We start from the raw sequence: 27,779 nt of genomic DNA, 5'->3' as shown, positions 1-27,779 counted from the left end.
GGTTCCACTTTTACGAAAAATCTAACACACACACACACACACACACACATGCTAGTGCAACATGAAGTAATACAGAGCTGAAAGAGGTTAGCATTGCTGCTTGGTTTAAAATCCGATGATGAGGACTTTGCAGGTAGACGCCAGACGCAGATGACTGTTATTTCCAGTTTCTGTTGAAGCACTCATTTTCCCACCTTACCACAAGCAACCATTCCCGAGATGTTGTAAAAGTACTCGATGTCCTCAAGGCCACATCTCGGTAAATGCCGTCACATGTACTTTCCTGCCAGTACACGCGCGAGCAATTCAAAGCTCTCCATGAGAAAGCTTCCTTATTGACCACTCTGTGAAAGTGACAAATAGCTGAGATAAAAGGTCTCAGAAGAAATGATGAACGTCTGGTCGAATTGCTTCTGACAACCACCCTAGAACCTACACTGAGAACACGCTGTCAGTTCTACTCTAAGTAGTTTATGGATTTAGATGATTAATTAATGTTATGTTATACTGCAGGTTGCACAATATCACAACTAATAATGCATTTATGAATAATTTCCCCATAACAGAGCTCCAATTATGAAGCACTGCAGTGAATAAAAATGATATAGTGGGGTATATAAGCCATGTTCCAGTGTCTACTTTAGACTGAAACGGTAGAAGACCTTAATTAAGCCTTAATATTTAAATAAAGTATAATCCTTTTCTAAGTGCGTGTGGTATAACAGTGCAAACATTGGAAATCTTAAAATCTAATTAACAATCACAATACACAATAGTCTGTTATGTTATGTGTGTCCAATCTAATCCACAAAGGGCCAGTGTAGCAGCAGGTTTTTGTCCTAAACAAAAAGGAGACACCTTACAAAAACCTTCAGCCATACTGCGGACAGATTGCATTGATGAAACCTGGATCTCTTCCGTTGGCTGGATCGCCTGCAATACCAAAACAGACCCACTTTCACATTTCAGTGCAAGCAACGCTTTATTAAAAAACAAATAAAAAACGAGTAGCACTTTAATTAAAAAATGTGATGTAATAAAGGTAAAGGGCAAATATTAACCATATCGTATGCTGTTTATATTGCTTGTAATTGGGATGAAGTAAACATCTGTAGAGTATTTTAAAATAAAATTTTTGATTGTGTTGAATTAAAAACCCAAAAAATGCAGCGGGTTCACTAGCAGGTCCACCAGTGGGTCCACCAGCGGGTCCACCAGACCCACGAACACTGGCTGAGTAACAAAAATACGAACAACATACAAGGGTTAACATTCCAAAAACTAACAAAACGTACATTAAACATGACAGAAACAAAACATGACTATAACATGAAAACCTGGAGAACATAAACATAAACTGTGGCATAAGACCCTGGATATAACAACGTCCGTCCTTACGGCTCACACACAACACCAATTATTCACCATCACAAAAACAAGACAGGCATATATATAACAGTACATCAAGATAAACCAGAAACAGGTGAGATGTCGGGAAATCAGAACGCGAAAGGTCGTGGCACAGCCCACATGGAAACAATAGAAAAGTGGGCGATGAGAAAACACCTGCCAGCCCCCCCTTGTGGTCTGGCAAGGAACTGTCCAAGCTTCTGACATGCTGCAACGCATAAAAAAAAATATCTTCGTTTTTACAAAAACATTTGTGAAAATTTACTTTGTAACATGGTCAGTTTGAAGCTTGGGAAGTAAGCTTATTGTAAGTATTTACACAGAAAAAATATCCATTTTGAAAGGATTTTTAAGGCAACATGGACTGTTCAGAGATATGGCTCTAAAACTGTAAATAAAATATTTCTCCTATATTATATACTGGACTTGACATGGCAGTTTTGCTTCCCAAAATGTTAGAAAGGCACATACATTTTTCTCCTAAAAAAAAAATAAAAGAAAAAATCAAGAATCTGTCATTCAGACTCCATCTGATTTGGAACTTTATAGACTTTTACATTTTATGTTGCAGTTACACTTTCTTGCATTTACTCACATTTCCCTAAATATTTTACTGATTTTGTAAAGAAAAATAAGGTAACTAAACTGCTGCAGTCTGAATTTTTACATTCTGACAAAATAGATAGATAGATAGATAGATAGATAGATAGATAGATAGATAGATAGATAGATAGATAGATAGATAGATAGATAGATAGATACTGTAGATAGATAGATAGATACTGTAGATAGATAGATAGATAGATAGATGGATGGATGGATGGATGGATGGATGGATGGATAGATAGATAGATACTGTAGATAGATAGATAGATAGATAGATAGATAGATAGATAGATAGATAGATAGATAGATAGATAGATACTGTAGATAGATAGATAGATAGATAGATAGATAGATAGATAGATAGATAGATAGATAGATAGATAGACAGACAGATAGATAGATACTGTAGATAGATAGATAGATAGATAGATAGATAGATAGATAGATAGATAGATAGATAGATAGATAGATAGATAGATAGATAGATAGATACTTTATTCATCCTAGTGGGAAATAGATTTGATATTTTGTGCTTTTTTTAAATGTTTATTTCAAATATTTTTGAAAACAGTGGGTCAAAACACACATCTGGATTACTTACACTCAAACCTTGATGAGAGATGAGAATGAGAATAAGAATGAGCATAAACTGAACTCTGATGTGGAGATGTAGTCAACGATCTCATCATGTCTTTAATCTCTTTGTGTGGGTTGATTGATAGAATAGGCTTAAGGCTACTCATATAACTCTTTTACCAGAAAGATTAAAAAAATATTTTCTAATACTGGTTAGGATTCCTGATGAAAATATGAAATATGAAATCGTGCAAAATGGTAGAGAAGGTGTTTTTATTTTATTTTCACTCTACCTGTAAAGGACGATCTTTTTCCAGTGTTTTAGTGTGATGAGTGAAAAAAAAATACGAAAAACGTGCTATGTTAATCGCTCCGGTTAAGGACTCATGGGAGAGAAAAAACTGGAGCAGCTTGCTTTTGGCTGCCTGAAGTATGATTGAGACCTCTCTGTGCTCTGTTTATTACACATTTATCATCTCAATCCTGCTAATGAAGCTGTGCTCTCCAAGGCATCACACATGTTCTTGATATCTGAAAAGTACGTAGTAGTTCTGACTGTGTGCTATGGCTCGACATATCAACATATTCTAGGGAAGCACACAAAAATAATACCAAAATAAAACATGTGGTTAAAAATGGCATCGTTAAGGCATCGTAAGCTACCTGTAGCTTATTTACAGACGACAAACATTATAAATAGACATAAACAAATTATCAATGGTTAAAGGTTAATGTGTTAGTTGCTTATCTTCATCAAACGCAGGGAATCGTATGTAAATGGTTTGTTACCTAATAGAGCCACATTTTTTTACCACATTGAAACACAGCTGGATGTTTACTTCTTTTGGAGGTGTTTCTTCTTTGTTTTGCTCTGATAGAGAGAGAATTTGAAGTGTTCAGAGTTGTCTAGAAGCTTCTAGGCCTTTCTACTTGCCAGATCCTGTTGGCGTTATGAGAGCATAAGAGGTCATACATTTGCAGAGCCTTTACAGGAGCTTTTAATTGCTGCACTCTTACACTATGTAGCGTGTAAATCGCTACACCAGGGATAAAAAGACAGATTTACATATGTGCATATGCATATGGTCAGATTTACTTTCTTGAAAGCAGCTGTCTGCTAAGTGCAGACAAACTGCTTGTTATATTTAGAACGCAGACATCTCTGAATTATTTTTCAAGTATAAAGTATTGGGGGGGGGGACGGGACCGTGGCTTAGTGGTTAGCACGTTTGCCTCACACCTCCAGGGTCGGGGTTCGATTCCCGCCTCTGCCTTGTGTGTGCGGAGTTTGCATGTTCTCCCCGTGCCTCGGGGGCTTCCTCCGGGTACGAATTGGCATCTCTGGAAAATTGTTTGTAGTGTGTGATTGCGTGAGTGAATGAGAATGTGTGTGTGCCCTGTGATGGGTTGGCACTCCGTCCAGGGTGAATCCTGCCTTGATGCCTGATGACGCCTGACATTGGCACAGGCTCCCCGTGACCCGAGGAAGTTTGGATAAGCGGTAGAAAATGAGTGAGTGAGTGTAAAGTATTGTCTATATGTTTATATAAAATACTAGTTTTCAATATGATCTGCCCTCTGCGATTGTGGTGATGTATCTCAAGTCATAGTTTGCATCTTGCATGTATCTTTCAGTTCGCTGACATGTTTATCCAAAGCGAATTACAATTTTGACAGGATACGACCGAGCAGACGACAGCTGAGGGTATAGCTTAAGGACCCAATTATGGCAGCTTGGCAACACTGGGATTTGAACTCACATTCAATCACCTTCTGATCAGCCATCCAAATCTTCAACCACTGAGCCACCACTTCCAGGTTTCAGCAGGCTTTAAATCTAGATATTGTTGCTACAAAACACTGATCTGATTAATTATGATTTACCTTTGGGGGCAGTATCTTGCTAAAAGTTTAATCTCTGGGCTATAACCTTCAGGCAGAGGCAGCCAAGTTTCAGGCTACAATAGCTTGGTACATAGCCATCGGTCTTTGGAGACTCTGAACCACTAAAATAAAAAAAGTTTAGTTAATAAATCCAGCCGTCAGACTATTTAATCTCATATACATCCATCTACTTTGTCTGTAAGATTCAACATATTAACCAATTTCAAGAACACGTGTGCTTGCAATAAAAAAAAAAAAAAAAAAAATCCATCACTGCTTTGCTTCCTGAGCTGAGATTCATGGTTATCTAATCCTAAAGGCTTTACCACGTATCCTGCAGAACGAGTCGTAGGCGAAACCGAGCTCACTGTCTGGCCTGTAATATAATGAGGAAGCCACAGCGAGGTCTGCAGCTTGTGTACTTGGCAGGTAGATCGGTGGTTTGATTTTATTTCTGGCCTCCTCTCAGTTATATGAGAAGCTCAGGGATTCAGCGCTGGTCCAGCCATCACACAGAAATCAGCTGGATCTTTTATCTATATAAAAATGAAACATGTTGGACATATTGCAGTGGATTATCTGTTTTTCTTTGGTAGGTGTAACGAAGAGATTGCAGCGTGTGAGTGATGCAAAGTATTGAAACCTACAGTATATAGAGTTACAGTTCTAGACATGACATCCGTGAAAGGTCATTTTTAATATCCTGCTCAACAGAACCACTGCATTATCATCCTTAATGAATGATGTCTGTTTTTCTACTGAGTTTGTTAGCTGAAATTTGTTCCAGAGGTTTTCCAGAGGTTGTGACATTCTTTTCATTTGGCTCAGGTTGGATTCACAATGCAACGGTTTTCAAACACATCCAATTGTTTGTATGAGTGGGTGCGCATTTATTCGTCCTTAACTTAGCAGCGCTTTAATGGGTGCTTCGTATCAGTTCTGATATTAAAAAATGATTAAGGAAAACTCTGAATCATATAGTTGTTAACCACCAGTTATTAGTGTACTAGTACGACCCATGGAAATAGTCTATAAAATAGTAGCAAATGTTTTTTCTTTCCACTTTTCCTTCCACTGGTAGTAGGCTGAAAAGGTCACTGGGTTACATAATCTTATTGAGTCATATGCAGAATAGTCACTAGCACTGAGTACCGGTGGAGTGTTTGTTTCCAAACAAGGTAGGTTTGAAAGCACCCTCAGAACCACTTGCAAATAAGACAAGCTAATTCAGTTAACCAAGTCACAGTTAGACCAATAGCACTGGTTAATTCTTCAGGTCCATGGAAATTCAATCGTGAATCTGATGCCATGAATCCCAGCGTTAATAATGTGGAACAAAACCCTCGGTATCTTCATTAATGGAGGTAGCCGTTTAGATGGAATATCAGGACCACCAATTTATATGACACGATATTGATTTTCTCATTTAAAAAAGCTAAATGGCTATAGCATTGATTACTTGAAAGAAAGCTGTGCTTCTTTATCTGTCCATCCATCTCATCAATAAGCCTTTTCTCTTCAGAGTACCTACACTTTATTTAAGCTTAAAAGCAATCGAGAGGAAAGACCGACTGAAGGCGTCTTTGTGTGACACTGTTGAACCTGAGCAATCATCGAGTGCTCTCTTGCTTTGTATTATATTCTGCTCTGCTTGTGATCTCGGTGCTATTGGTTTAACTCTGCCATGGGTGCAGTGCCACTGAAAGATGAGCTGAAGAGTAGAATGTTGCTATGCTTTTATTTTAGATACCCTTGGCTCTATCATCATGTCCTTTGCCTTACCAGCATCGCTTCAATAACAACACATAAAAGCTCTTCTCAAAATATCGTCCATGCCTGGTTGAGCATGGCCTCACGATCTCGAGCTGCTATTGTCTGGGGCCAGAGGAGCAGGGTGGTGGTGGAAGTGTGGGTGTGTGTGACTGTGTGTGACTGTGTGTGATGGAATGTCTACAGTCACTGGCTCCCTGATTGGTATTCCGATTGGCATTTGCTAGTAAAATGTTTAAAAGGCTTCTGTGCTCTCACAGTCCCCTAGAGATGTTCTTTGAAACGTCCTCGGTTTCACAGAAGAAGACAAGCCTGATGCTTTATACGCATGCTGTGTAGCGTAGCATAGCATAACGTCTCAGTGAGTCAGAGTTTGTCTGCCAAAGCCCTCCCATGGTGGGCGTTTGAGAGCTGTGTTCACAAATGATGTGCTAATCTCAGATTAGATTTCTAAAGGGTTATGGACTTCTTGAATGCACAAATTGTTGCTATATATGCATTACATGCATAGCTATCTCTTCCTTTAAAATACTGCATAATCGAAAGATATTTTCATATTTTAAATATGTGATGGATTATGATTGTTATTGCCGACCGTCGGCCTGTCATTATTTACAGTGAACCCTGAGAACTCGGAGAGCATTTCTAACCCTTTCGACCAGTACACTCGCATTTGGCTTAACTGACATTTTCAGTGTAATCAAATGAGTTATTTCATGGTCTTTTAGTCTGAACTAAAACTATTCCTGACACCGTTGGCTTTTTTCCTCTGTTGGGATAACCGAACAGAGAATTTTGCTATAAACGTGTTGTTCCTTGTAGGCTAGGTAAAAACAAAAATACTTAATACTTGAGTTAACTTAACATCATAACAGGTGGAAATTCCATTTTTTGACCTCTAGAAAAAAAGTTAAACGTAGTATTATAACATAAGTTAAAAAATTGTATGGTCATCCAAATAGCGAAGCTTCTAAATGGTGTATGTTTCTTTCCATTGATGAGTTCTATAGCCCCAGTCTTTTTAAATAATCCAGTCAAGATGGAGTAATTGAAAGTGTAGCCAGGTATTTCATCTAGCAACGGCATGAATGAAGATTTTCGTGCAGGTTTTGCAATCTGAAACTGTGGCATGGTTTGTGGCATCAAATTTCCAATAGCTCCTAAATGCATGGTTTAGAATAGCTAATGGGCAATGGACATTTTTTTGGGGGTGGGAAGGCATTTTGTTTGGTTTTGGGGTGTGACGGGGTGGGAAGTGTGGTATGGACTATTTATGTGGTACCACTTTTTATTCTTTTTTTATCCAGTCAATCTAAATGAAGGACTGGATGGTACATTTACATGCCTGGTAGGTTAGCTAATATATTCATGATTTATCCACCCCTGGTAACAATGAGATGGTTGTAAAACTCAAGAACGTGTGGGACAATAAAGGTTATCTTATCCTGGCTTATCTTGAAAGGTTGAAATTCCTTTTTAAGCACTTCTATTGATTCTCTACAAAGGTTCTGTGTGACTTGTGTACATATAGGAGGGAGCCTATGTTATAGCTTGCGTTCATCCCCACACCTTTGTGCAAGTCTTTCTTGCTTCACGGCCAACTGTGATGCTCTCATTAGTTGCACAGGGGGCCGGAGGCAAGGTTTCCTAATACCAGCAGACATCAGACATTATTGCTTTATTCTGCAGAGCCTACACTCTATCTACGCAGCCTAATGATGACCGTAGATTGGCGTCTTCTGTACATATATATCATCTTTCAAAAAATATGACAGATACGGCAGAATATTCAGTGGAGTGTAAGGATACGAGTCCTGCAGGCTTGTTGTGGTTAGTTTCTCTCCATGGGTGTATTGTAAACAGTCAGCACACAGCAGGGTAATAGGAATTCGGCTCGCGACCACTAAAGTGTAATGATTTTCACCATGGGGATGGAAGAGAAAATAATTATCATAAAATTCCCTAGCATTCAGTAGAGACTTTTGCAAGCAGATGTATTTTTCAGTACATACATCTAGACAGTGCATATTAGAGTATATACATCTCAGGAGGAAAATAGCTTAATTGTAGCATGCACATGTTTATTGTCTGTAGTGTGGGCTGTTGATTTAACAGCTCAAAGATGCAATGAAGTAATAAACACCCACTTATTACTGTGCTTGTTTCTAATTTTTTTTGACATGTGCTGCTGGCTTGGAGTGTCAAGTGAATTACTAAACTGTCAGCTGTAAGGCAGTGAGTGACCATGACATCTTTAAATCAGATAAACAGGGTCTCTTGTGTGGTAGCTCAAGCAGTCTAGTCTAAATACTTTCATTTCACATCCATTTGTCTCTTACTCTTTACTTATCTGTCTCTTTTTCCTCGATCCTTTGTCTTCTTCTCTCTATTTCTCTCAGAGGACGAGCTGTAGTTACCTCCTGTGCACCATTCTGCTCTTTGTTGCTGTGCTGCTAGCTGTTACGGTAACAGGCACCATCCTCTTAATGAACCACTCCCAGGCACCTTCAGGCCTAGATGGTCCGCCACTCATCACTACCAATCAAGACGAAGGCAACGCCCTAGTGACGGTGGAGAGAGGAGATGGCTCCCGCATTAACATCTTCATCGACCCCAACTGCCCCGACTACAACAGCAACTTCCTGCGACTGGAGGGGTTACAGACATCACTGCTGCACTCACTCAGCCACCATGACACGGACCTGAAGTCTGTGAAGGGACAGGAGCGTGCATTGCTTGTCCAGTTGGCTGAAGAAATTGCCAAGTTGTCAGCCTATGGCAGCCAGCTGAAGGCGGAGTACAACGCACTGAAGCAGGGCCAGAGCAGCATCAGCCAGGAGATCAGCATGCTGCAGACCGAGCAGGCCAGACTCGTCCAGGTGATAACCTCACTCTGATTTTTAAACTTGTGGTTTAGGAGTTGATATAATGGATGAAATGGTCCAGGCCCATCGCTTGAGCTAACACCCATTTCTTCATGTATATACTATAGGAACACTTCAACACTCTGTGAGCAGTGACAGCTCAGATTCCATTCCATAGCAGTTAAAATTTTGTTGTGAATTAATATAGACATGATCTCAAACCACAAAACAAAATCCAAACACCAGTAACACCACAACATTATCACCACATAAAAAAATCTAACAATGGAAGTTAGAATCTGGACATTTTGACAATAGCACTATAGAGTAAAAATACTCTATAGAGTAAAAATCAAGCATCGCGTTAGTTCTGGCAGGCCACGTCGTCAAGCGTGCATCAGCTGTTACAGTAATCAGCAGTCCACGACGTGCACCAATCCGGTTACGTCATCCATATTACCCGACAATGTAAATTCCCATTCATTGAGCCGCTTTCTAGCGCTTCGCTGCTGCTGCGATTTAAACTCCCTCCTCCAACCCCGACTCCACCATGCTGGAACCCGTGTTCGTTGTACCAGTTTAAATCATAAATCTCCACATATTTTTCTCTCTCTATCCCTCTCTCTAATTTTTTAATTATTTATTTATCCATGTATTCATTTATTATTTTCCAAAAAAAAAAAAAAAAAAAAAGAAACCATGTGCCCGTGGATTCTTGCCCAGAACAGAACCATACCACCAACATTAACTGTATGCTATCGTCTAATAAATTCTCATTTGACAAAGTGGTGCTGACAGAAATACTCTATAGTGATGCATTTTCCTTTTTTTTTGCTATTTGACTCTGGCATGTCCAGTAGTAGCATTGAGAAGGGTTTGAGATTTTGTTTAATGTATGTGTTAATGAAAAAGTTTGAGGTCTCTTTTCACATGGTTCGTTTAAGACAAACAGCAGCACTGTTCAGTGCACCAATAAATAAATGAAATTTGACTTTTGCTGCATTTTAAAGACATACAGTACCTTTGGATATTTACCCTGATTTTATTATCTCGTTTTCCCTTCAGCTGTTTTTGGAAAGTTTTGAAAATGCCTTGTTTAAGTGCTTAGAATTCACAGAGATGATCTTATTTACTTGACCATGGTTCAACTGCTTTGAACAAAAGTAATTAATAACTGAACCTTTCTTCGGTCTTTTTTTAGTCTGCAAAAGGCTCAAACGCTCCAAAGGTTTGCCTTCTAGGTGGTAATTTGCACATCGTCATGCATATAAATGAGAATACAGATAGACAAAATGATTTCAACCTTCAAGATTGTGAATTTTGTAACCAGAAAAGTGCAGATATCGGATATATCAGATATCTAATGGCATATATGCAAAAAATATGACTGAGATTTTGAAGGTATATACTGTATGCTGGCCTCTTGGTAAGCACCTACTTTGCCTAATAGTTATGGTTATGGGAATCACCATATTATTATTAAGGTTATTCAGTAAAGAATTTCTTGCAGATTAAACTCCAGCAGAGCCACACGTTTAATTTACAAACCCTTCAGAGCTTTAAATTACTGTGTGTTAAAGCACTTTTCAGTTCTGTAGTGCTGTAGGAATGTAGACTGACCTGAAGGCAGTGCTGTCTGGAGGTGCACTTTCAGATCTAGTGATTGTAGTGGGCAGGGGGATGATTTAGAGAAGCACCTGTGTAACCTTTAATAGTGTTGTTTGAGTCCTGACCAGCAGACTGAGACAGATGGGACCAACTGTCTCGCCACTTAGAGCAGACAGTGAACGAGGATCATATTTTTATTTGATTTCCTCAACCAGGCAGGAAATACAAGTCTGCATCACTGGGGATGAACCATCTCCTGTAAACCGCTGTTGTGGGTCTGGTTCTAATTTGTCATATTCACTTAAAAAAATGTGACGTGACATAAGGCTAAGTATGGTGACCCATACTCAGAATCCGTTCTCTGCATTTAACACACACACACACACACACACACACACACACACACACACACACACACACACACACACACACACACACACACACACACACACACACCCACATATGCTGCTATGGTTATGCTGCGGCGCCCAGGGAGCAGTTGGGGGGGATTTGGTGCCTTGCTCAAGGGTACCTCAGTCGTGGCCGGCCCGAAACTCGAACCCACAACCTTCGGGTTACAAGTCAGACTCTCTAACCATTAGGCCACGACTGCCCCCATTTTTGCTATTATGAGCCTGGGGTCAGAGTGCAGGGTCAGCCATCATGCGTTGCCCCGGCAGCAGGTGAGGTTAAGGGCCTTGCTCAAGGACCCAACGTAGATGTCTCAGCTGCCTGTGGCCTTGAACCCCGACCTTCCGATTAGGAACCCAGAGCGGGACCATCACGTCCTTAGGCAAGTTTTGAAATGGGATTTGAAATCGTTGCTTTAAGGGATCCGGGCTGTTACGGATTTGAAGAGCACCCAATCCCATGGTGATTATTTTAGAACTTTGCTCAAACTTTTCCAGTCACCTCCAGAAGAGAATTTGGATAAGGGATGCACTTTTTTTTAGAGAGAGCGGTATTGTGCATTATTATTACCAGCCCGCTCTACTGACCCCCCCCCCCCCCGTCCTAATCTCCCCCACTAATGACCCTTGGGAATGAGTCACTGAGTAGTATAGAGGTGGTGGCCTTAGAAATGTTGTCATTAGTGGAGAAAATGATAGGAAAAAGATAGGAATTTATAGGAAGTTAACTTGAAGGATGGTGAAGATTCAGTTCTTTCAACTCCATTCATTCATTTGGAAAATGCTTTTATCTAAAGCGACGTACAATCGAGCTGATACGCTGACTGTTAAGGGGCTTCCTCGGATCCTTAACCAGAAATCAGAGTGTTTCCTGGTATTATGCATCTTTGCCCTTTCTTCGTAATTTGAGTGCTCTTCTCATTTAGAATAAGAGGAATAGCTGATGTGATGAGTGCGTTTGCCATCTGGTAGTCAGTAATGCAAAAAAAGTCTTCTTTTGTGGATTTCTGACATCCATGTAGAAAATTTGGTCCATTTGGTGGACATCTGGGCAACAAATACATGATACCAATCTTACTACTCTTACTCGATCGGGGAGAGATGTATAATCTAAGACCTGATCAACCAAAATGATTTTCAGCATGCTTTTTTTTTTCCTTTGTTTATTTTGGGCCTGGAATTGCATTTTGGAGCATCAATAGGGTTCACCAACAAGATTGTCTTTAGTTTAACGTAATACAAAATAAAACCTTATATATACTGTATATATATGTCACGCAGTAGCCAGGTTCAACATCTACACCGTCTCTGTCTGTGGCAGTCGTCTGACTTAGCACAGTTCTCTGGATCATTAAAGATCATTAAAGATACCTGAGGATTCTGGCCTCATTTAACATTTCTTCAACTCATTGCTTTATGGAAACATAAAGCAGAGGAAGTGCAGAAAGCCCCATTACATTCACGAGATTTAATAACACTGCTTTAGTTTCACTATGTATCATATATGAAACTTAAGAAAGGCTGTTGTACAGAATGATTAGCAGACTTAAATGTCAGTGGAAATGTTTCACCAAACCCTCAGAGAACAAAAAAAAAAACGATGGAAGAATGTTCTTTTAAATTTTATGACTTTGTTTTAATGTATATTTATTTTTATGATTCCCTACTTACAAACACACATTATTACTTTAGAACTATTATACATCTCTGGTTAATTAGTACTATTATTATGACTTAAGGTTTTAATTAAAATGTTTACTCTCTCACACGTGGGATGGTGGTTTCCATACTACAATAGTACACTTTTTGAGAATGTGTATTTTAGTAATTGTGATGGAGGATAAATCGTAGTCGCAAAAAAAAAAAAAAGGCCGTTGGTTGGATAGCAACATGTCATAGTGAAACAGATAACATACTGAAAGTGATCACCAAAGTCTCATGAAAATTCCTCGAAGTCAGACTTAAATGTTCAAATGTAGTTCTCTCCATTCCTTCATTCATTTTCTACCGCTTATCCGAACTTCTCGGGTCACGGGGAGCCTGTGCCTATCTCAGGCGTCTTTGGGCATCGAGGCAGGATACACCCTGGACGGAGTGCCAACCCATCACAGGGCACACACACACTCTCATTCACTCACACACTCACACACTACGGACAATTTTCCAGAGATGTCAATCAACCTACCATGCATGTCTTTAGACCGGGGGAAGAAACCGGAGTACCCGGAGGAAACCCCCGAGACACGGGGAGAACGCGCAAACTCCACACACACAAGGCGGAGGCGGGAATCGCACCCCCAACCCTGGAGGTGTGAGGCGAACGTGCTAACCACTAAGCCACCGTGCCCCCTAGTTCTCTCCATTTTGGACATAATCAGACATTAAAAAGCTATAGCACTATATTATAATTGTGATATGTCATTTTCAGAACTCTATATATTTCTTATAGTCTACAGTACTTCTACTGCATATTTATCATGGCCACATTTTGGCCTGAGCATAAAATTAGAATAAAATGAACGAAAGTAGTTTACAAGTTGTTCTCCTAGTTTCAGGCGATCTTGGCACTTCTCAATATGTGTTAAAAGCTCAGCCTTAGAAAAGGGCAGACTTGAGTCAAGAAGGTGGCTACAGGAGTATTTAACATATTCTATAGTTAATTATCAGAGCAGCGAGTGCTGTGGGTAATTGGCTGATGAGTCAGACCCTTTCCATCCGTCTGCTGCTTAGTGAGAGACCTGTTTCCCCAAGACAACACGGTTTTGCCCTTTCCCTTGAAGGAGTGTCAAGAAAGAAGATTTTTTTCTCATCTGTCAGACATGTGCTGAAATTAATCCGCCCTGACACTTTCCCTGATCTCTTGGCAAAGCTGCATCTGTTGTGCGACTAAAATTAGTGGCACAAATATGTAAGTTTGTCTAAACATTCTTTGACTAAAATAATTCTTGCAATGACACCGAGCGGAGTTGAAGTGGAATGTTAATTCTGGAGGCAAAATAGCAGAATTTACGCTCGGATAATACCAATGCGGGCTCCATTAGCCTCAGGCAGTCTCACTGATCAACTCGAGGAACATTCTGACAACACTGAGACTAATTTTGTATATTGAGTGCAAGCCCAGGCATGGCATTAAACCAACTCAACTATTTTCAATCCCTGTCCTCGTCCCAACTTATGTAAACCGCTTATATATTTAGACCCATGTGAAACCTGCCAGTGATTTACAGAGACACTAGAAAACTCTGATTTTATAATGACATGCTTCAGAGAAGGAATAATCTTGTGAATGTCTTTGAGCGTACATTTAGTATAGCTTTAAGTGTTTTAATACAATAAAGCCGATCTGTGCAACAAAACAACTTTTACATACCAATTTAATAGCAGCAATGTTATGATGTAATGGCTGGTTGAGAACGAGTCTTTTATATTTGCAGGAAATATGGAGAGAGAGAGAGAGAGAAAGAGAGAGAGAGAGAGAGAGACCAATAAATGTGTTTGTCAAGCTGAAGTAAAACTACACACTAATACACCCTCTCATTTTTGAGTAGAAAACAAAATTTGATGCCTGTGCAGAACATTCATTCATTCATTTTCTACCGCTTATCCGAACTTCTCGGGTCACGGGGAGCCTGTGCCTATCTCAGGCGTCATCGGGCATCAAGGCAGGATACACCCTGGACGGAGTGCCAACCCATCACAGGGCACACACACACTCTCATTCACTCACACACTCACACACTACGGACAATTTTCCAGAGATGCCAATTAACCTACCATGCATGTCTTTGGACCGGGGGAGGAAACCGGAGTACCTGGAGGAAACCCCCGAGGCACGGGGAGAACATGTAAACTCCACACACACAAGGTGGAGGTGGGAATCGAACCCCCAACCCTGGAGGTGTGAGGCGAACGTGCTAACCACTAAGCCACCGTCCCCCCAGTGCAGAACAAGAAGAATCAAAATCTAAGCAAATGGCAATAACCATGTTGACAATTTCCTGTTAAAAATAGTGATTCTTAAGACAAGACTAAAACCTAATCTACTATATAAATCTCTTCTTTCTGCTTGTGATTGCTTGGCACTGGATTGCTATTTTTCTATTCAATTTCCTCTCATGCCTTTGTGTTCATTAATCTTACGTTCCACACTCAGATGCCCACTGGGTTAGCAAGAAAAAGCAAGAATAAAAAAACCCACTTTGTATGTGTGTATGATTAATGAATGCAACCCAGCCACCTATTTTAAATAATGTTCAGAAAGTAGCAGTGACCATCACTGAACGTTTATACAGTCCAATCTCAGTGCAGATCAAAACAAGCTTTATCTGCCAACAGAAGCCAAGATAGGACTGAAACCATAATTACAAAGAAGTTAGATTAAACCTGACTTTAGTTTTTAACAGAGCATGTATTCAGACCTTTATGTGCACATATCAGATGCTCCAGGATGAGCAGATTTTACATATTAATTGGATGCATTGCTATTGATAATCCTCTGTTTATTATGGGACGTATCCTTGGGATTCCCACTGGAATCCAAAGGTTATGAGTGGGATTTGATGGATTACCATTGGAGCTGCTTCTTCTGAAATCATGAAGAATGTATTATGGAAGCTTATGAAAATCTAACTTACTCAAACATGGAAAAGCCCAGAATGTTTGTAGGACTCACATGAAGCATGCATAACAATCATAAAACCTAAAGGATGTAAACGACAGAATTCCTATAATCATTCATTCATTTTCTACCGCTTATCCGAACTTCTCGTGTCACGGGGAGGCTGTGCCTATCTCAGGCATCATCGGGCATCAAGGCAGGATACACCCTGGACGGAGTGCCAACCCATCGCAGGGCACACACACACTTTCATTCACTCACACAGTGCGGACAATTTTCCAGAAATGCCAATCAACCTACCATGCATGTCTTTGGACCGGGGGAGGAAACCGGAGTACCCTGAGGAAACCCCCGAGGCACGGAGAGAACATGTAAACTCTACACACACAAGGCGGAGGTGGGAATCGAACCCCCAACCCTGGAGGTGTGAGGCGAACGTGCTAACCACTAAGCCACCACACCCCTTACTATAATCACCAATTATTTATTCATTCATTCATCTTTAATAACTCCACTGTTTTAGTCAGTTTCATGGTGGAAAGTTTCCAGTCTTTCCCGAGTGGAAGATTACACACCAGTCCATTCTATCACACCACACACACACCAGCATTCACACAGTCATTTAGCATACAGGACTATTTTGTGACAACAGGAACAAAAAACCGACAAAGGCTCTTAGAGAGCGTGCGAATCTCCGCACAGACAGGATCCCAAGCTAAGGATCAACCTGAGGACGCTGAAGCCATGATGTGATAGAGCTGTGCCACTGTGCCACTATGCCAGCACAATTACCAAAGAATCTTTGCAAATGGCATTATAAAGTCCATATAAATATTTACATTGCATGCTCTGAATAAAGTAGTAAATAAGACCAAAGCAGTATGTAAAACAAAACAACAATAAGAAAAATATACACTATAAAGTCCTAGTATAATAACACCTTTAATAGTTTACCAGTTCATTAAATGTTCATTCCAATTGATTAGCCGTCAGACATTTCGACGGGAATCCTTTAACACACGCCACACACACACACACGTTTATCTAATATTAAATATTATGACAGTTGATATTAGGAATAAGAGATGTGACTCGTATGATTACATAATACAGAACTTGCTAGAAAGGTGAGCTCACTGACAAAAAAAGTGTTGCTTGAGACGGAGGATTTATTTTTGTGGCTTGTCAGAAATTAAGCCCACATTATAAAGACCAAATTATGAATACGAACGTGCGGTGATACTCAGGAACTGCCCAGTTTAAATTACCGTATTTTCCGCACTATAAGGCGCACCGGATTATAAGGCGCAGTCTCAATTACGGGGTCTATTTCTGTACTTAACCCATACATAAGGCGCACCGTATTATAAGGCGCATGCTAAAACATACGGTCTACAAAAAAAAAGGTAACGGAAGCAAAACAGTGAGTTTAGTTGAAATTTATTCTACTATTTAACAACACACACATTATTTTTTAATCAATCTTCTCCCACAAATCCATCAAAATCCTCACCTACCGGAGGCGTGGCGGAGGTAAGCGTACGTCCTGTACGTATTACGTAATGTTCTCTGATTGGTTTATCGCTGCCAGCGTATGTAGTGTACGTATCACATACCGGGTTATTAGGCGCACGGCCGATTTTTGAGAAAATGTAAGGCTCTTAGGTGCGTCTTATAGTGCGGAAAATGCGGTAAAAAAAGAACTAAATTTGTTCAAATAAAAACAGGATTAAAAAAATTCTTATGCATCATTTTAAATTTATTTTAAAAAAAATAAACAATGACAAAAAAAAAACCCTCATTCTGATTGAGGCCACACACATGTAGGGTTTATATCCAGTACAGATTCAGATGCAAACACTTGGAGTAGATACATTTTTTACACAAATTTTTACATTTGAATTTCATTTAAGCGCAAAATCGACTTTCTTTTATTGATGTCTTGGATGAAAGACAATACTGCAGTACACCTTTAGGTAGTGCATGTAGCATGACATATACAGGCTGTGAAGGAAAAGCATCAACCAGTGAGAGCACGTAGCCTCTTCCCATGTGGTTGTCATGTATAATTCACTTTTTTTGGTATGTTTTCTTTTAAAATTCCTAGTAGTGGCCATCATGATTCAGGAATGACAGGAAAGCGTGGTTGCTGTGTTACTGTATGTGCTGTGAGAGGAATCCGTGCTGGTTTCTTCACAAGGTGACCAGTGCATGCACTGCCATGATTGTCATGGGTATTACAACACACACACACACACACACTCACACACACATGTAAAAAGGCAACACCCTGGAGAGCTTGGTGCTTTTCACATGTCAGGTCTGTCAGAAACAATCTTTGGTAATTGACGACTGGGATTTTCACAGGTGCTGCTGCAGAGCTGACTCACATTCCCTGCTGTCTAAAACACATTACATTTAGAGTCAGCATTGTCAAGAAATGTCTCTCTCTTGTGCTTCAGCTGCTGTCCGAGAGCCAGAGTAACATGATGAAGGTGGTAAACACGGTGAGTGACGTGTTCGACTCCATGCAGAAAGAACCTGGCAGCATGAAGGTGTTCCTGAAAGCAGACTTGCAGAGGGCTCCAGTGCGCAGTGGTGTCAGACCCAGGGGGTGTTCCAGCGGAGAGGGTAAAGACTCATGTCATTAGCTAACCATCCAACATTATTCAACCAACTGGCAGTAATGATCATTTGGTTTGTGTAGACTTTTCTTCAAACTCATCAAAATCCACTTCTTATAAGATAGTCTTTGGTGGAGTCTGATAATCTTGGTGCTTTTTTTTTTTTTTTTTGCAGGACGACCAAGAGACTGCAGTGACATCTATGCTAGTGGACAGCATGAAGATGGGATCTACTCCATCTTTCCCATACACTTTCCCACAGGCTTTCAGGTTTACTGCGACATGAGCACAGAAGGAGGTGGCTGGACGGTGAGGCCCGGATCTCTGATTATCGATTCCTTCGCTTGGTCATGGAGATCTTTATAATGAGGTTTTGCTAAAGGAGTGACTTTAAACTTTCAATGTCTATCTAAAACAGATCAGAGTTCAAACCCAGGAAGCAGACAAAATGTTGCACATTTTTATTCCTTAAAAGACATCTTAATGATATATCAGTGTTATTTAGTGCTGGATTATTTTTCATTGGCTATGTTGATTGGCTCTACTACAGTGGTTCAGTCAACTAAAATGCTGCAGGGAACCAAAAGTCTTAAATCACTGTAGTATTCTACACTGTAGTGAAAATGTGGTATTCTGTTTAATATTACTGAAAGTTGGTAACTACAAATAATATTATCAGCAACAACTTGAATGACAGTACACTTGAGATGTCACCGACTTTACAAGTTTGTGCAAAATCTGATGATCTGTGTCAGATCGAACCCGTCAGCATGCCATCTGAACACGCGCCGCAATGGTAAGGATAAGACTCGTAAAATCTGTGTGACATCTTAAATATCGATTGATCAAGATGTTCAACATTTTCTTTGTTTGTATTGAAAATTTCAAAATCAGGGGGGCACGGTGGCTTAGTGGTTAGCACGTTCGCCTCACACCTCTAGGGTTGGGGGTTTGATTCCCACCCCCGCCTTGTGTGTGTGGAGTTTGCATGTTCTCCCCGTGCCTCGGGGGTTTCCTCCGGGTGCTCCGGTTTCCTCCCCCGGTCCAAAGACATGCATGGTAGGTTGATTGGCATCTCTGGAAAATTGTCCGTAGTGTGTGATTGTGTGAGTGAATGAGAGTGTGTGTGCCCTGTGATGGGTTGGCACTCCGTCCAGGGTGTATCCTGCCTTGATGCCCGATGACGCCTGATGATAAGCAGTAGAAAATGAATGAATGAATGAATGAATTTCAAAATCTTTCTGATTTTCTCCAATTTGCTATAAAAAATTTGACATAAAAATCCCAGAACATGTTCTCAATCTTTTGGACAGCAGAAAGTGTGAAGACATCTGACCTTCACACCTACATGTAGTTTTTTCTTAAATTCTTGACCCAAATATGCTGTAACATTAAAATTTTCCTTCTAAAACACCTTAATGTCCATGTGCACAGAATGAGCTCCATGAACGCATGGTTAGCCACTTTTGGAATGAAAACTGAAAAATCCTTCATGGATTTTTGACCACAACCCTGCTGAACATCTTTGAGATGAACTGGAACGGCAGCTGAACCCCAGGCCTCCTCACCTGACATCAGTGCCTGATCTCACTAATACTCTTGTGGCTGAATGAGCACAAATCCCCAACAGCAACAATCCACAATCTGGTAAAAAGCCTTCCATGAAGAGTGGAGATTATTATAACAGCAAAGGGAGACTAACACTGGAATTCTGGAATGGTGATGCTCAAGAAGGTGTTGAGGTGTCAAGAAGATGGTCAGGTGTCCATAAAAACCGTGGATCCAAGCCATGTAATGTAGATAACAGTGAAAAGTCCCAAGTGGAAAGAAATAGTCGACCTGGTGATAAGCATCCTTTATGGATGGGCCACCACCGAAGCTAGTGTATGTGTGTGTATGTGTGTGTATGTGTGTGTGTATGTGAGATTTATAAAATTCAAGCATTTTCTAAAACTAGTAATCCACTGTGCTTATATAACTTGCTTCTATCTCATCTGAATAGAGTGTAGGCTGATGACCTAGAACCCACTGAAAGGGAGTTAAATGGATAGATGTGTCCATAGTTAATTTTTAGAATAATCCACCCACAAAATGTCCCCACCACACTTAGCTTGATTATCAGAACAATGCTGCTACAGATATTTTTTGATTCCTTGCTTTACCATGTCTATTTGGTTATTACACTGAGGAGATAATCTGTTGAGAGAGCCACGTTAACCCCAGATTCCCACCAAAGACCCTAAATAGCTGTTGGAACAGGCGCTAGCCAAGGGTTTAGCATGCCAGCAGGACCGTTTTGTGGAGCCTTAGAGAGACCGAGCATAGAAATGACATGGCAATATGCAGTCTCATGGTGTCTCTGACATAGAGTAAGCCAAGTTCCGGTAGTCTGTACAAATGAAACATGGATATCTAGATGACATTTGCTTACATTTTAGTCGTTTTAATGTCAGTCAGGAAATTCATGTTCTGAACCTCTCGTATAAAATAATTCATCGTACACAAATAACAAAGCAGCTTTGAATGTGTTGGAGATGCACCATTTTTTCAGGTATCAAAAATTTAAAAAATACTTCTTGTTTGATTCGTATTGCTATATGATATATGGCATTTTTTAGACTGTGTATGAGTATGAGTACATGATTTTTGGTAGACTTTAAGTAGGTTGCTGCCTTGCTGTGATAACAGTGAATTCCTTGTGTTATAGTGTTTGTGTTTAATCGTATCTTTATCTTTAGAGAGTGTGAGGGTGGCTGATCTGAGCTCACTGAGGAATATCAGAGAGCATAGTCATTAAAAATAAGTACAAGTTGCACCTTGACTCACAAGGAAAGTGTTAGTGAGGGAAAGGGATGTGCACAGGTGTTAGTGCTCAGTGCTCGCAGAATTGAAGTTCTCCTATGCTACAGTTTAATGATCAAGCTCACTGATACTATTGTGCATGCCTCAGGTCGGCAGCTTCGTGCCCTCTGATAAAAATGTAAAATGTCTAAAGGCTTTGTATCGAAGGAAGATGGTTAGGTTATATTATAACACATTATGCAAACTGCTGTCTTTAATGGTGCAATATTTCCAGATTGCTGACATTTTATGTTGTTGGTTTACTAGTGCGATGATTTACACTAGACTTGTGTCACATAGTAGCTTTAGGTATTGGAGGTTGGTATCTGAGGGCCTTTTTACACCTGATCACTTCATGTGTGGTAGCTCAGTGTTTAAGGTGTTGGGCTACTGATCGGAAGGTCATGGGTCATGGGTGATCCCCAGGTCCACCAAGCTGCCACTGCTGGGTCCTTGAGCAAGGCCCTTAACGCTCGGTTGCTCAGTTGTAAGTCACTCTGGATAAGGGTGTCTGCTAAATGCCGTAAATGTAAAATATAAATGTGTCTTCTCTGATCCGATAGCTATCTGATTTGTTATAACTGTTCCATTTACATTAGGCCACATAAACGCGTCTTGGCGAATCGGATATCAGTCCGATCTTTCTACTCCCGCCCAAAATGCAAATATATTTTACTTCATTTCTGGGTAATTGAAATGGAGCGCGTTTTGGTGTATGCAGTTGCTACAAAAAACAGCATTTACTGTTTGCTGCATTTTTGCTGGCGGCAGCAGTGCATTTTAAGACCAAACGAGACGCCTGGGTGAAAGATCGGAGCCAGCGCTGGTGGGAAAACATACTTGTTTCTGACGCGATGCATGACTCGCGAGTCACCTGCGAGTGACGTACTTCCGTTTGGGAGGAGTATAGCACTGACGTATGTGGCTTGAACAACCACATGCATTTACACCTGTCCAGTTTCATCTGAAATGCGTCCCAGACCACCTCCTGAAGTGGTTTGAACGATCGGATTTATATCCGTCTCGAAAACGTTTCGGAGGGCATTTAGACCTGGTCTTTTTACGATCGGATAGCTATCGGATCTCAGAAAACGCATGAAGTGACCAGGTGTAAAAACCCCCTGAGAGAGGAAGTACTGTATCATTACTGCAGCGCTACTTTGAATAAATTACACTGGTATGCAATGCTTACTTTTATCCTTGGAACTCAACATTTTTAACACAAAATAATTTTAACATTTCACTAGTGCAGACTATACAAAGAGATCTGCCATGATATCAACATGCAATGAGAGAATGTGAACGATTAAAAACATGCCCTTTTTTCACCCTTTCCTTCATGTCCGATGCAGGACAAAGCTCTTAATTTAGTCAGATTTGCTTTGTTCTGAGAATTTATTGGCCTTATTTTTTTCCCTTCCCAAGCCCATTAACACCAGTGGGATACTGAAGAGCAAGAATGGATCTGTTATGAGAAATTAATAGTTGCAATGTCTCTATTCATCATCTCTGGCCTCCAGCATTTTTGCTGATGAGGGTAAGCTGGAGAGGAGCAGATTGAGTTCAGACAACAGACGAGAGAGAGAGAGAGAGAGAGAGAGAGAGAGAGAGAGAGAGAGAGAGAGAGAGAGAGAGAGAGGGGGAAAGAGGGAGGTGGCGAAGATTGTTTATTAAGATGGAATCCTAGCATACACACCCTTCAGGTCGAAAGCTCTGTTTATCAAACTCATGCAAATGAAACATCATCAGACTGTTTTTTTCATTCACGTTCCTCCTCATGATACTTCATTTTAAGTTACTTTTGCTGCAAGAAATACAGAAAGATGAACAGAATTCATTAAAAAGCAGTACATCTCTGTAACAAACAGTGGTTAATTGGAGCAGATACTTTTGGTGCCAAAATCAGATGTATAAACATCTGTGGAACAGCTGTGGCTGTCAGACATGTCTGCCATAATGGCCCTGTTCTGCCTCAGTATGTACACAGGTGCAGTCTCTAAAAACTACGGCAGCAAAACCTCCACAAATCAACAAGTGCTCCAGAGACTCGGAGAAATAAAGCTTCGGAAATGTCAAAGTAGTGCTTTATAATATTTGTAAATAACCCACTATCACATTCCCTGAACTATAGACAAAAAACACTTTTAATGTGACTATAAACCCCCAAGATGTACAACACCTTCTGCTTGCTAAGCTGCCGCCGCTTTAAACTGCTGCCTCCAGCCCATAGTGAGGAAATTTAGAGCCTAAAACACTCTCATAAGACAAAAAGCTTCCTCAAATGACTTATATCTATATATAAGGCAAGTCAATTCAGTGTTTTGTTTCACACCGCAGCGTAGCAGACGTGACTAGTGCTGAGAATAAATGCAGGCATGGAACATTTTTTCTATAAATCTATGTCTATTAATACCACTATTACTAATAAACATCGCTTCTGAAGGCGACCTGGAACATCTGACGTCATGTAAAAGAACTTTTCCATCATACGCAAAGTCTAAATGTCAAACCAGAGCATAGTTGGACTATTTGCTAAAAATGACAACCTGGCTGTCTGACTGATTTGTATAGTTCTTCAATCAACCAAGAACAGAACTTCTGCAATCATTCCAGAGCGGTGAAAAATAGAGCACCATACGACAAGCAGAAGTAAAACTGCGAATCGTTTAACATTAAGGTGACGTAATGTAATGCGTGGACTCGGAGAAGAAGAAAAAAGGCTTCAGAACATTTAAGCTTACGAGTGAATTCGAATGCGAGGAACCCTGGAGAAAGCTTTATTTTCTTTTCTCCAGTTTTTCAGTTCCTTAAAGTTTCTGCTACAGAAATGTGTGTCAACCATTTATTTATTTAATTTTGTATAGTATATTGCACATAGGTATCACATAGGTGTTTACAATTTCAAGAGGTAGAAAAAAACACGGTTGTATTTACCGACTACTGTTAATTAAAATATTTTATTTCCTTGCTCACTAGGATCATGTTACAATACATGGCCAAACTAGATGGTTTGCTGAAGCCAGACCATCACATCACACCATCATACATACTTTTTAAAAGTCCTACTGTAGATCTAGTTACCCTTTGCTGTTATAAAATGCTCCACAATTTTGGGAAGACTTTATACTAGATGTTGGGGAGTGTTTGTGGGGATTTGTGTTCATTCAGCTTCAAGAACTTTAGCGAGATCAGACATCGATGTCAGCTGTTGAGATCTGGAGTTCAGATGATGTTCCGGTTTATCCCAAAGGTGTTAAATGGGGTTGAGTCAGAGTCAGGGGTCTGTGCCGGAGAGTTCTTCTACTCTAATCCTGAAAAACCATGTCTTCATGGAGTTTGCTTTGTGCACAAGTGGAACAGGTTCATACCCCTTTGTTCCAGTGATGGGAAATTGTAACACTACAGCTCACAAAGACATTTTATTCAACATTGATGTTCAGTGATGGTCAGGAGTCCATGTACGTTTGGCATTGTAGTGTAGCAAACATGTCTGAATGGTGAATAGCTACCTTTTAATGCTTAACCGATCTCTGGAGAATAAACATTATTCTCTGTCCAATCAATTCAATTCAATTCAATTTTATTTGTGTGGCACTTTTAACCATGGAAATTGTCTCAAAGCAGCTTTACAGAACATAAAAAACATAATACAAATAATGTAATATTATGCAAATATTAATATTAGACAAAAGTTTAAGATTAATATTAGACTATATTTCAACATGTTTGTATTTATGCCCAATGAACAAGCCTGAGGCAGCGGTGGTGAAGAAAAACTCCCTTAGATGGAAGAGGAAGAAACCTTAAGAGGAACCAGACTCAAAAGGGAACCTCATCCTCGATTGGGTGAAACTGAAGGGTGTGAGGGGGGCACGGTGGCTTAGTGGTTAGCACGTGCGCCTCACACCTCCAGGGTTGGGGGTTCGCTTCCTGCCTTCACCTTGTGTGTGTGGAGTTTGCATGTTCTCCCCGTGCCTCGGGGGTTTCCTCCGGGTACTCCGGTTTCCTCCCCCGGTCCAAAGACATACATGGTAGGTTGATTGGCATCTCTGGAAAAATTGTCCATAGTGTGTGAGTGTGTGAGTGAATGAGAGTGTGTGTGTGCCCTGCGATGGGTTGGCACTCCGTCCAGGGTGTATCCTGCCTTGATGCCCGATGACGCCTGAGATAGGCACAGGCTCCCCGTGACCCGAGAAGTTCGGATAAGCGGTAGAAAATGAATGAATGAATGGTGTGATTATAAATATACAGTCCAACGATTGTGTATTGACTGTGAGGTTGTTGTACTCACATGTAGACCACATGTAGTATTCTTTGTAGTATCAACAGTAGTATTTAGTATCAACACATATTCTTTATAACTCCTGAACTCATATCTAGCTGCTGTAGTGCTACAAAGTTTTATTACAGTATGTGAGCTTCATCTTCAAGGCTTTTCTCTGTTATAATACCGTTTGGTAAAGTGTGTGACAATCCTGACTCAGTTTGGACTTTGTTTGTCACTGTCTGCAGGCTGTGAATGAAATGATCAGATCTCAGCTTTATAAAGCTTGAGAATAGCGAGAGCAAAGTGGCGTCAACGATCACACAGATCCGGAGCAAAAGCCTTTATTTTTAATGGGATGTGTTTGCATAGGATGTGAAGGGTGTTGCAAAGGTTGTTTTTTTTTGTACTTTGACTTCTGTCTTTTTTTTTTTCCCCCAACTTTGTGATGATCCAAGTTTCAGGAGATTCTTTCACACAGTGACACGCTGCGTCTGTGTCAGGTTGATGCTTCTGCTGAGCCGTGCTAATAGTCTCCTGCTGCACTTGGGGATATGGAGCTGACAGTTGAAGCTTTAAAGCTCATTTAACAATGAGGGTCTCATAACGTTTCCTTTTCAGTCTCCTTCTGATAACTTTACGCTTCAATTTACTGGTTTGTTTTAAAGGTTTGTTGTTTTATTTCTTATAAGTGAAAAGCCCTCAGGCTAAATAGAGCGCTAAGCAATAATTAAAACCATAATGCTCTATGCTAAATTGCTTTTTAGCTTCTCTGCTATACATTATGTACTTGATTACACACACTTGTATTTTTCTTTCCAGATTCTGAAAAGGTTATTACAAATTAAGGCCGTGTCCACACTAATCCGGATATATTTGAAAACGGAGTTTACATCTACAAACGCTCCGCGTCCACATTGTCGTTTTCAAACGTTTTCCAAAAATTGTTCATCCAGACTGAAATGTATGAAAATGCTTACATCTCCCTACTGCACATGAGTAAAGCTTCGACCTGCGTCATTTCCGCTAGGCGATTATTTACTTTCGACTGCATCACATGACTAAAAATGTGTCATAGTATTCAAAAGCCTCCGTCTTCACAGTCCACACTAAGACGCAAAGACGGTGTTTTGTAAATTTATCCGCTTTGGAGAGCGTCTTCCAACAGCTACATTTTCGTTGACTTAAAACGCCGTCTCGGTGTGGACCAAAGGCCAAAACGGAGAGAAAAATGTATGTTAGTACATAAACATAAATATTATAAAACATATTAGTGTGGACATGGCCTAAATATATTGTGGTTGCAATATTGCTAAAAGTAGCAAAAAAAAACAAACAAAAAAAAACATTTCTGTTTTTAAAATTTTCCTTTGACTATAATCGAAAGATATTTTGAGAACCAGGAATCAACAAAACTGGTCCTGATACAGGAATGTCTTGAAATGACAAGACAGAGCAATAAGAGTAAAGCAATAAAGCATTAGAGTGTAAATTGAAGCACCGTGAAATGTCTTGTGTGTTCGGAGGAAGTCCATGGCAGTCAAAGAAATCACATCAATCTTTTTTTCTGTCTTCCTAATCCTAAACTATTTATCTTTTAATAGAGACAGGAGACGTGAAACTCTTTGAAAGGAGACGTCCTCGGCTGCTGTCCCCGGGTCCGACCTCCTTTTTTAGTGTATTTTTTCCTGCACTCAAATCTCTGAGATGGTGGAAGGGAGAAAAAAATTAAAATTTTTTGCAGGAATGTTTAAAGATGATGAGAGATAGAAGGAACATTAATACTAGAGAGAGAAACCTACCTCTCCTTTTCTTTTTCCATCTCTGTGGTTTGAATTTTGCATGACCACTAAAGGTCTGAAGCTCTAAGGATTTGTGGAATTGCTCTATTTATATTCTGGAAGCCGGAATAGCAAGAATGTAGTTTAGGGTTACTTTAAAATGACTGAACGCTGCATGCTTAATCAGACAGCCTTGCAACCGATCACTAAGAAAATACTACTTGGTTGCAATTATAGCCTCGATGTTATTGTCGGCTGGCTTCAAAGTGATAATCATCCTTATATTTCAAACTGCACAGTTAACAGAGTGACAGAATTTATTCCATTCGCAAGACAATATTGTATTATTGATGTCATGACTGTTTTTTTGGTAAAAGGAAAAGAAATCCCTTATTTATATCAGATGCCTATGTGACTAGTGGAAAGTTGCCTCTACTGAAATATTCACCATAAAGGGAATTGCACAAACGCTCGGTCAGAAGTATGACAGCATTCACTTTGTGTCGTGTTTGAGTAAAAGTGC

General features: G+C 40.1%; 1 protein-coding gene across 1 annotated transcript in view; it reads left to right on the top strand.

Moving 5' to 3' along the window:
• The window catches only part of LOC113645514 (fibrinogen C domain-containing protein 1-like), an 86,515-nt gene that overhangs the window by 13,859 nt on the left and 44,877 nt on the right, over positions 1-27,779 (top strand). Inside the window, exons 2-4 of the mRNA XM_027151157.2 lie at positions 8,646-9,125; positions 18,209-18,377; positions 18,546-18,679. Coding sequence (XP_027006958.1) covers positions 8,646-9,125; positions 18,209-18,377; positions 18,546-18,679 — 783 coding nt within the window. The remainder of the gene's footprint in view (positions 1-8,645; positions 9,126-18,208; positions 18,378-18,545; positions 18,680-27,779) is intronic.

Source organism: Tachysurus fulvidraco, chromosome 14 (genome assembly GCF_022655615.1).
Source record: "Tachysurus fulvidraco isolate hzauxx_2018 chromosome 14, HZAU_PFXX_2.0, whole genome shotgun sequence".
In the NCBI taxonomy this organism is placed as follows: domain Eukaryota; kingdom Metazoa; phylum Chordata; class Actinopteri; order Siluriformes; family Bagridae; genus Tachysurus; species Tachysurus fulvidraco.
Note: the sequence above shows the minus strand (reverse complement) of the source record. Positions and strands in the feature narration are given on the sequence as shown.